The sequence below is a fragment of the Pteronotus mesoamericanus genome, unplaced genomic scaffold, assembly GCF_021234165.1.
Source record: "Pteronotus mesoamericanus isolate MK-2021 breed Mesoamerican mustached bat unplaced genomic scaffold, CSHL_Meso_final scaffold_137, whole genome shotgun sequence".
In the NCBI taxonomy this organism is placed as follows: Eukaryota; Metazoa; Chordata; class Mammalia; order Chiroptera; family Mormoopidae; genus Pteronotus; species Pteronotus mesoamericanus.
The window spans coordinates 3,662,595-3,673,353 of record NW_026555306.1 but is presented as its reverse complement, the minus strand read 5'-3'; the positions used below and the strand labels follow the sequence as shown (position 1 = coordinate 3,673,353).

Below are 10,759 nucleotides of genomic sequence, written 5' to 3'. Positions count from 1 at the left end.
CCTGGAATCGCAGAATGGCGAGCGCAGAGCCTCTCAGCGTCTGGGAGACAAAAGACGCTTAGATTCTGTTCTGGTTGAATCATAGGATCTTCCACCCAGGGTCTTACAATTCCAGAATTTGAGTTATAACTGATCTTAAACTCTGAGGAGCACGACTGACTACATAATTTGCGAGGCCCAATGTGAAATGAAAACGCGAGGCCCCTTGTTCAAAAATTAAGAATTTCAAGATAGTAACAGCAAAACATCAAAACCAAGCTGGTTGCACTCAGTTGAAGCCGGACCTGCTTATAAGTATAATTTTATGGGAGGTTGTTTATCTTAGCTAGCTTGGCCCTCTAGTTTTACAGCTGAATGTTTCGGAAGGCTTCCTGGAAGAGGAGGCAAAATCAAGGTTCGATGCTCTAACCCGTTCCTCTCCCTGTTCAGGGCTTCGAGGGGTTGAGGGAAGAGGGACATCTCCCAGCTGCCTCCTGGACCCATTCTGTATTTATAGAACACCTCCTCCCCTCTTGATAGACGGTCCAATGGTTGCCAGAGCTCGCCCACAAGGGGGCGGAACCAGCTGCGGGATCTGGGGAAGCACGCACCAATGGCAATGGAGCAAGTCCAGGCTTATTTCATTGTGACGCCTGGGGGGCGTGGCCATGGGCCAGTGGCAGGCTAGCGGGGGGCGTGTCAAGGCCGCCTGAGAGCACAGCGAGTAGGCAGCTGCGAGCATGCGTCGTGTTGGAGGGGCGGGTGCATGGCCGAGCAATAGGCGACCGTTGCTGTGTGGCCGGAGGCGTGGCCATGCAGATAAGGCGCGGGTGGGCGGCCCAATGGGCGGGCGTCTATGCAGATGAGACGGTGACAGCCGGGCCAGCGGGCGGGCGGGCAGGCGGGCTGTTGGGGCGGGGAGGTGGGACCCGGAGAGGGGTGGCCGCGGGGCCCGGCTGGGCTGGGGCGGGGGGCCGCAGCCATGATCCGGGCCTTCTCGTTCCCGGTGAGCCCCGAGCGGGGCCGGCTGCGGGGCTGGCTGGAGGGCAGCCTGGCTGGGCTCTGTGAGTTGCACTGGTTACGGGAGAGGCAGGAGTACCGCGTGCAGCAGGCGCTGCGGCTGGCCCAGCCCGGAATGGGGGGCGCCGAGGCCGAGGACGAGGAGGACGCCGACGAGGATGAAGATGCGGCGGCGGCGCGGCGGGCCGCAGCGGCCCTGGAAGAGCAGCTGGTGAGGGACCGCCTGTCCGTCCGTCCCTCCGCACCCATCTGTGTCTGTCTGTCTGTCTGTCTGTCCGTTTGGGTTAGACGTTCATACACCCGTCCCGGTGGGGGGAAGGGAGGGGCGAAGGGCAGGGGGTGGGGCTGCAGACCTTGGAGTCTGGGTGGCGGGAGGGATGTGGCCTCCCCACCCCGCAAACTGGGAAAGGGGGGACTGCATTGCCTCCGCTGGAGCCTCTGGAGATGCACAAGGCCCCGTCCCCTCCACCCCTTCCCCAAAGAAAATCCTTCTGAGCACCAAGTATGTGTCAAGCCCGGGGACCAGTGTTCCGTATGCGTTGTCTTCTTGTAGCTTGGGTGGTAAGGGGTGACAGTCCCCATTTTACAGAGAAAGAAACTGAGGCTCAGGGAGGGCAAACGACTCACCCAAGGTCACACAGCTGGGATCCAAGCATGCCCCACCCTGGGCCCTGGCTACCAGGGCTCCATCTCCCCGAAGTCCTGGTGAGCTTGGAGATCTCTGGAGGGGGCCAGATGGAAGGTGGGAATCTTACGGCCTCCAGAGGGAGGGGTGACTGCTGAGAGGAAGCTCCCAGTTTCTGAGGACCCCACGGTAATCTTGACCCTCCTGTGACACTTTCCCTCCTTTCCTACCTGGTCCCAACCCTGGTTAACCCAAGAGGAGGCAGGTTGAGGCAGCTTGGGGGCTCTGACCTCTGGACTCTCTGGGTGCTCTAATGGGGGAAGATGAGGCAGAACTCTCCAGAATTACTCTTGTCATCTTTCACCCTCCCTCTCTTGTCATCTCTTGATCCTCCCGACCTCTACCTGGGATCCTCACACTCCCCCGCCACATCTCTGTGACTCGCTGTGTGTTTCTCTCTCTTAAAAAGTGTCTCTGTTTCACTCTCTCTGTCTCCCTGCTCTTCTCTTCTTGCACATTTGCACCTCTCTCTTCCTGCCCTATGTCCGGGTCCCTGTCTCTCTCTTCCCCTCCCCCCAGCCCGCCAGGCCCCAGACCCCAGCTCCTAGTGCAGATCCCATCCCCAAGCCTGTGGGTGGTCAGAGCTTCCCGTTTGGGGAAACCTGAGCCGAGGTGGCGGGGGAGGGGGCTCTCTCTGCTGCTGACCTCGACTGCCCCCACCTCGGATGGGGACTGGGGAGGGGACTGAAGCCAGACTCCTAGGCTGCACGCCCAGCCCCTCCCCCGGCCCGGGAGTGGGACCCTGCACATTCTTCTCTGGAAACAGAAACAGCTGTGGGAGGCCCCACCCCCTCCCAAAGTTAGAGACGCATTGTGGGGGCCTACACCAGCTCCCCCCCACCTCACACCCTGCAGGCTGGGCTTGGGGAGACACCTCCCACCTTTAAGAGGAGCGGGAGAAGGCATGGGGATGGGCAAGCTGTGTCCTTACTCCCTGCCCCTCAGTCTCTCCTGATGTCTGCCTCAGTCTCCTCTCCCTTCCCCCTTCAGCTTCCCCATCTCTGCCCCTCAGCCCCCCCCCAACCATGAGGTGGTAGTAGAGAGGCCTCTTCCCCCTACAGTCTCCAGGCAAAGCTCCGTCCCAGCGTCAGGGAGGAGGCGGTGGCAGGCAGCAGGAGGAGACAGCGGCACTGAGTGAGGAGCTGAGACGCGCTAAATATAAACCCCTCTGGTGTTGGGGGTTCCTGGGCCCTTCTGAAGAGGGGTGGAGGCCTCTACTCCTTCCTGAGCCTCTATCTTAGGAGGGGGATGCTCACCCCTTCCACCCACCCCCACCCAGGAACATACTCCCTTTGCAGCAAGAACACTGAACCAGACTTCATTAGTTTCCAGTAAGAATGATGGGGATGCAGGAAGAGGGTATCGCAGAGAAAACAGGCAAGAATTCTGGAAGGAGGTTGGGGTCCTGTTCTCTCCCACCAAGGAAAAATTTCCCCTTCCAGCAAGAACTTAAGTTAGACTTGTAGAAGGACTTCCTCAGAAACAAAGGGAGTTGGACGCAGACTAGGGGCATGTGAGGGGAGCCTCAACCATACTCATGTTAAACCTGCCTTAGCTCGCTGACCTCAAGTGCACCGAGCATTGTGGGCAAACAAACAGGGAGCCAGATTCAGACCAAAGACCTTCTGGTCTTTGAAAGATTCATCCTTTTGCAGCTGGAAAGAATGAGGTCAGACTTAGAATAGACTGGGGGAAGGAGTGTTCGGGGGTCCAGGCACAAGGGCGGAGGAGGCCTCTCCCTTTGTCCCCCTCACTCCTGCCTTCCCTGCAGTGAGAGAATTGAAATTCGACCTGAAGAATTTAACATTTAATTTGAATTACACAAGTAAAACATGATTTAATATTTTCCTTGTTAGAAATTCAGAGTTTTCATGTAATAATAAAAGCTGGCATTTATTAAGTGCTTAAAAGGAACTGTTGTTTTTAACTCATTGGATCCTCACAACAACCCCATGAGAGAGGGAGCTGAAGGTTTCCCTGTTGCAGATGACGAAACCAAGGCTCAGAGAGGTGAAGTAACCTGCTCAAGGCCACACAGCTGGGAAGCACCAGAGCTGAATTTGAACCCTGGTGATTAGGCTCCCAGCTATGCCTCCTTAACTACTTCATTCTATCATCCAGCCCCCTTATCCCTCACTTGACTTCCTAAAGGCACCCTCTCCCCTGAAGTTGCCTCTGTCACCTCGTGAGTTCCTCCAGATCTCTCTTGGTGCAGCTGCTGAGAGAAACAGTTTACATACCAAAAGCATAAAGTTTTGCTTTGCTTTTCACAAATTCCAATTTCCTGGGTGAGGTTCCAGAGACTAGGCCAGTGGTTCTTGAAATGTGGGCCCACTGGACTAGAGCGTCGCACGGAGGTCTGTTAGGAATGCAATTTGGGGGGCTCTGGATTGGAATCAGGACCTCTGGGCGGATCCAGAATTTCAGGATTTAATATGCCCTCCAGCTAATGCCAACCCACTCTCATAATGCACTTCCCGCGCTTGCCTTTCTCCACTCAGCGCCCTGTCTTGGTGATGCTTCTATATAGAAACTGCCTCTGTCCATTTGAACAGTTGTATAGTATTCCACTGTAGATACTCGTTCCTTCAGTGAACATTTCCTGAGCACCTACTGTGTGCCAGGCACCGTTCTAGGCACTGGAGGTGGGGAGGATGCGGCAGTGAACAAAACGGACAGGCACCCCTGCCTTCCGGGGGGATGGCTGACATTCCAGTGACAGAGACAGTAAGCGAACGACAACCTGCCACGTGACTTTAAGCCAGGAGGGCATTTCTGCTATGGAGGAAAAAAGGCAGAGTACAGGGGTGCAGAATGACAGGGAGGCTATTTTGGAAAGAGGGTTGCAAAGAAGGGATCGGGAAGCAAAGTTTCTCAATGAAGCACTGGAGTGAGCCAGGAGCGGGGGTGCGGGGACCCACGCCACTGAGGTTGGAACATGTGCAGGGAACAGCGAAGAGGCTAGCGTGGCTAGCGCAGTGAGCAAGGGGGCGATTAGTGGGGGGCGTGACACTGGGTATCTGGGCGACTCTGATTTTTTTTTCTTAGCCACCCCTGATGCTGCACAAGTCGGCTGCTTTGCCCGGTTTTGCTCAAAGATGACGCCATCCTGAGCACCTCTGCACACTCAGAGCAGGAGCCCAAAGTGGACTGTCTTGTTGACTTTCCTGCCATAAACAAGCCCAGATGGGGGCTTCTGTTCTGGGGGGAGGGGAGGATGGGGCCCGGGAGAGCAGACACGGAGTGGGAAGCTGGGGGGGGGCGGGGTCTGCGAGGGAGTCGGCCAGTCTTTCTGCCTTAAATAGGCAGGGCCGGGCGCCTGCCCTCCCCGCCCCTCCTCCCTCCTCCCCTCTCTCCCGCCGGCCAGACAAGCCGCTTTTGTCTGAGGGTCAACCGTCAGCTCTGGCTGCCGCCACCTCTGGCCTCACCCAGACCCGTGTGAGACTCTTCCTGGCTCTGGCTCTGTTTTCTAAAATGGGGTTAAGGTCTAGTGTCTCAAAGACCCTGTCTGGTTGTTTCAGCTCCTAGTCCCACCCAACTCACTGTCACACTCCCCTCAAAGCGTTTTCACCTTCATTTATTCACACCTGATAAGGAATGGTCTCCCCCTCACCCCCCCAGCAAGAAGGAGCCAGGGTAGATGCAACAAGTTTCTCATGAGGATGAGGAGCAGTGGGTGGGCCCTGGGGGCTTAACGAAGCAAGAGCAGGAGGCCGATGTGGTCCCGGGAGCAATGGAAGCTGCCAGGGCTCATTGTACTGAGGCTAGACTCACGGAAGGACTTCCCAGTAGGCATGGGTGTCCTTTCTGAAGTGAGGAGCAAAGACATAGGAGTCTTAGCCAGTCTATTTTATCCAAGTGAGGGAAGGGGTCAGCCTGCACCAGGAAGGACTCAGGAAGGTTTGCAAAAGACCTCTCTCCTGCTGGCTAAGGGGCCATGGGGGAAGGTGGGAGCATCCGAGAAGGAAAAGCCCAGGACTGGGAGAAGGCAGAATGGTGGCGAAGGGACCCGCTAGGCCCTGGACACCAGCTTTTAGCAGTGAAGTGAAGCAGCAAGAAGCAGAGTTAGTCTCAATGAGGGACATTTTAATAGGGGTCGAGGGGCCATGAGCACAGATGGGAGAAGGGGAGGGGGAGGGAATGGGACCTTCTGAGGCCTCATCACACCTTAAAGGAAATGACGTGGTTGCAGCTGGAAGGACTGGAGTCCGCCAGAAGGACTTTTTCATGGGATGAAGGTGCAGAGATCTTAAGGGGGGCGGGGGTTGGAATCCTGGGATGTAGGTCCTGCTTTTACAGTTTTTGAAGACAGAGCCTCATTGTCGAAGTGAAACTCTGCCTATGAGCTCCTGGGATGGGGGACCAGCCTGCAGAGGACTGGGAGCAGCCTGGGCTCTGACCGTCCTGCTCTCGCCATGCCTTCAGGAGGCCTTGCCCGGGCTCATCTGGGACCTGGGCCAGCAGCTGGGAGACCTGAGCCTGGAGTCTGGGGGCCTGGAACAGGAGAGCGGGCGCAGCTCGGGTGAGCATTGGTGAAGGGTCCGGGGTCGGCCCGGGACACCCCAGTGTTTCCCACTGTCCCCCATCTCTCAGACTCCCCTGTCTCTGTTGCTTGGCCACCTTTTTTCCCCCAGCCAGGCCCCCTGATTGTCTCTCCGCTTCTCCCCACTCCAGGCTTCTATGAAGACCCCAGCTCCACAGTAGGTCCCGACTCGCCACCATCGACATTCTGCGGGGACAGTGGCTTCTCTGGATCTGGCTCCTATGGACGCCTGGGTCCCTCTGAACCCCGGGGCATCTATGCCAGCGAGAGGCCCAAGTCCCTAGGTAAGGTGGGTGGGGTGGGGTCCCTGAGAGCCAGGGAACTGACCGTGAGAAGATGGTTTTGAGCACACACTTCTGAGTCAGGCCAACCTGAATTTGAATCCTGGCTGTGACATTCCCTTTCATGTGATTTTGAGCATGTCACTTCTTCCTGGTCCTCTGTTTCCCTGTCTGTTAAAATGGGGTTAATAACAGCACCTACCTCATAGGGAAGTTTTGAGTATTCAGTGAGCCTCTGCCTTAAGGCCCTGGACTTGGCGCAGGGGAGCCTCTCAGGAATCAGGAACTGCTGTTACTCACTTATGCAAGTACGTTCCTGCCCCCCCTCACCCCCCGCTGCGTGCTACCCTGGCACCATCCTAACCATGAGGGATACAGCAGTGAAAACAGTCCTTCTTCTCACAGAACTGACGTTCTGGTGGGTGAAATAGGTAACACACAAGATAAGTAAAATATATAGGGTGTTAGATATTGACTTGGGCAATGACAAGAAAATTAGGGAAGGGGACTAGCGCACGTCCCTTTGAGGTGGGGAAGGGTTGCAGTCTTACGAAATGCGGTCAGAGGGGGCATCACTGAGACTGCGCCATGTGAGTGGCAGGGCGCCCTGAAGTTAGAGGACCAGTCACATATCCCGAGAGAAGAGCGTTGCAGGAATCGGGAATAGCAAGTGCCAAGGCCCCGAGACCGGCGCTTGACTGGCGTGCGCATCCAGGTCACTCGCCCTAGACATAAAGGCCTATAAACAAACTGCAGAGGGGTCGGAAATGGAGGCCCGAGAGGCAGAGGCAGGACAGACCAATCAGGGTTTTGTAGGCTACTGTGAAGATTTTTGTTATGAATCTGATGTAAGGTAAGGGGCGAGAGCACGGTTTTTTGTTTTGTTTTTAATGGGAGTGGGACAATAGCGGGGTAAATGTCCCCGTTAGGCTCTTTGAGGAAGGGCTTTGAGAGCCTCTCCCACTCTTCCTTTTTAAATTTTGCTTCTCTACCCTAGGAGACGCCAGTCCCAGCGCTCCCGAGGCGGTGGGAGCTCGGGCACCAGTGCCGCGGTCCTTCTCCGCCCCTTATCCGACGGGCGCGGGGTCTGCGGGCCCGGAGGCCTGCTCCTCAGCGGAGCGGCGCGCCCGAGCAGGGCCCTTCCTGACGCCCAGCCCCCTGCACGCCGTGGCACTGCGCAGCCCGCGGCCTTGCGGTCGTCCTCCGGCAGACTCGCCAGACGTACCGGGCGCGGGGCGGCCCCTGGACGGCTACATCTCGGCGCTCCTGCGCAGGCGCCGCCGCCGGGGGGCGGGCCAGCCCCGGACCAGTCCCGGGGGCGCGGACGGGGTCCCGCGGCGCCAGAACAGCGTGCGCCAGCGGCCGCCCGACGCGTCCCCGCCCCCCGGAGGCGCGCGGCCCGCGCCTGAGCCCCCAGTGGAGCGCGCGGGGGGCCGTCCCTCGAGTCCGGCCGCCTTGGGACGGGCCTGGGCCTCGCCATGGGAGTCGGAGGCGGCGCCAGAGCCCGCTGCGTCGCCCGCTGTCCCCTCGCCCCCGGACAGCCCGGCCGAGGGCCGCCTGGTGAAGGCGCAGTACATCCCAGGCGCCCAGGCGGCCACCCGCGGCCTCCCTGGCCGCGCGGCCCGCCGCAAAGCGCCACCACTAACCCGGGGCCGCAGCGTGGAGCAGTCCCCACCCCGGGAGCGTCCTAGGGCCGCGGGCCGCCGCGGACGCATGACAGAGGCTTCGGGCCGCCGAGGCTCGCCCAGGGCTCGAAAGGCCGCGCGCTCCCAGTCCGAGACCAGTCTGTTGGGCCGCGCCGCTGCGGTGCCTCCGGGGCCTCCCAAGTACCCCACGGCGGAGCGGGAAGAGCCGCGGCCTCCGCGGCCCCGCCGCGGCCCAGCACCCACCCTGGCCGCGCAGGCCGCGGGGTCCTGCCGCCGCTGGCGCTCCACGGCCGAGATCGACGCAGCCGACGGGCGCCGCGGCCGTCCCCGCGCCCCCGCCGCCCGTGGCCCAGGTCCTGGCCCATCCCCGTCTGCTCCTCAGCGCCGGTTGCTCTACGGCTGTGCGGGCAGCGACTCCGAGTGCTCGACGGGGCGCCTGGGGCCCCTTGGACGCCGGGGCCCTGCGGGCGGCGGCGGCGGCGGCGGCTACGGGGAGAGTGAATCGAGTGCCAGCGAGGGGGAGTCGCCTGCCTTCAGCTCCGCATCCAGCGACTCAGACGGCAGCGGTGGCCTCGTGTGGCCGCAGCAGCTGGTGGCAGCCACCGCGGCTTCCGGGCCAGGAGGTGGTGCGGGTGGAGGGGCGCCCGCCGGCCCCGCCAAAGTCTTTGTGAAGATCAAGGCTTCCCACGCGCTCAAGAAAAAGATACTGCGTTTCCGTTCGGGTTCTCTTAAGGTCATGACTACAGTGTGAGTTTGGGGGTTTGCTTGGGCTCCCTCTTCATAGCCTCAGTTCTACCACACTCCCAATCACTGGCCCTTCCACACCTCCCTTCCAAAGACCTCCATTTTCTCGGTTTCCAAAGACCCTTCCTCACTGCCCGCGTTCACTGCAGTCTGGGTTGAAAAGGCTCCCCCTCCAGCGTAGGGAGGAATGGGGGAGGAGCCCCGCTTGACCCAGCTCAGCGGCTGGCTCTGCGGCCGGTGGGCACGGAAGCCCCCTCCCTCTGGACCTCACTTTACCCCTCTGTACTATGGGTGTACTATGGTATGCTGAAGGGGGCAATTCCGTTGGAATTTCCCCATTTTAGTGTAGACACGTAGTCTGTTTGATGTCCTTCACTTCTTTCCCCGAGCCCTCTTAGGCCTCCTCACCGTGCCCAGATACGGCCCCCTCATACACAAAGTGCCCCCATCCATGTCTCTGGACCCCCTAGGATATTCTCTTGGCACTCGGCTGGAGACGCTGTGTCTTTCCCCGACGGTGCCCGCAGAGTGCCCTGGGAAGGGAAGGAGCCCTGACTTTGGGATTTTGAGGGTCAAGTAGGAGTTGATAACACCTGGAAAGAATAACTCTTTTACCTCTATCCATGGACAGTTATGGAGGGTTGGGAAGGAGAAGAGGGGAAGGAAGGTGGTTTCTATCTTGTGGCCCCCGCCCTCCCCATGAGAGGGAGTGGGGGGAGCGCAGGATGACCCTCAGCTATTCCAATCCAGCATTTTTTTTTCTTTTCTAAAAATTGCTGTATTTATTATGACGATGGTGACTCCCCGGTGCACAGGGGGGCCAGATTCTGTGTGTTTCTCTAACCTCTTTGTAAATAAATGCACAATGTTACATATATGGTGGAGTCTACTTCTGTGTTAAAGTGGGAGAAATGCTTTTCCTTTGGGCTAACATTTATTGAGCAATTTGCTTTGTTTTTTAAAGATTTTGTTTACTTTTAGAGAGAGGGGAAGGGAGGGAGAAAGAGAGCGATAGAAATATCAATTGGTTGCCTCTTGCAGGCCCCCAACTGGGGACCTGGCCTGCAACCCAGGCTTGTGGCCTGACCAGGAATCGACCCATGACCTTTCAGTTTACAGGCCTGCACTCAGTCCACTGAGCCACACCAGCCAGGGCTTTGGGTGCGGCAGTGTCCAGAACCAGATGGTAGATGTCAGGGTGGGTCTCAATATTATTTTCCTACCATTGGCTATTTTACTTCAATGAATCTAACCTTTGGTGGAGTTTTGTTTGGTCACAAATGTGGTTTCATAAAAGCAGAAACAATATAGATAAAGGGATAGTCCCAAGTCCCCTATCTCGGGTCATCATAATCAGTTTGATGTGCATCCTTCATGTGTTTGCATATGTATATGGATCTAATAACTATATAAATATATATAACTACATATGCATATACATATTCTAGTATATAGGTAAAACTATATTTACATGATTTGAACTATGCATTCTTTATCAATTTTTTTGGTTAAACCATCTGTGTCTGGAGATTTCTTTATGGAAAAGATGTTAATTAAGAATTGAATTTCTTTGATAGTTATAGTGGTATTTAGCTTTTCTACTTCTTCCTGTGTCAGTTTTGCTAAGTGGTGTTTGTTCTAGGGATTTGGCCACTTAACCTAAATTTAGATGACATCTATTTCTATTACTGCAGTAGCTGCATGAGACTCCACTGTAGCAAGTTTCATCATCTAACCCTATTGTCAGCTCACTATTTCCTTTGCTATTATAGACCTTGCTGCAGTTACGTCCTTGTGTATTTATGCATGAGGTGTGTCCAGAAGGTATCCAGCCATGGACTATGAAAAATAGAGACATTTA

General features: G+C 57.1%; 1 protein-coding gene across 1 annotated transcript; it reads left to right on the top strand.

Moving 5' to 3' along the window:
- The first annotated feature begins 961 nt into the window (after positions 1 to 961).
- Positions 962 to 8,905, top strand: DACT3 (dishevelled binding antagonist of beta catenin 3). Its single transcript, XM_054588493.1, has 4 exons — positions 962 to 1,210; positions 6,110 to 6,206; positions 6,359 to 6,511; positions 7,506 to 8,905. The coding sequence occupies exons 1-4, from the start codon at positions 962 to 964 to the stop codon at positions 8,903 to 8,905; spliced, it is 1,899 nt and encodes a 632-aa protein (XP_054444468.1).
- The last annotated feature ends 1,854 nt before the right edge of the window (positions 8,906 to 10,759 follow it).

Bases quoted from the DNA above. Each gene is read 5' to 3' on its own strand.
- DACT3 (XM_054588493.1), top strand. From the start codon at position 962: ATGATCCGGGCCTTCTCGTTCCCGGTGAGCCCCGAGCGGGGCCGGCTG. The intron at 6,207-6,358 runs GTGAGCATTGGT...TCCCCACTCCAG, and splicing joins GGAGAGCGGGCGCAGCTCGG to GCTTCTATGAAGACCCCAGC. The intron at 6,512-7,505 runs GTAAGGTGGGTG...TCTCTACCCTAG, and splicing joins CGAGAGGCCCAAGTCCCTAG to GAGACGCCAGTCCCAGCGCT.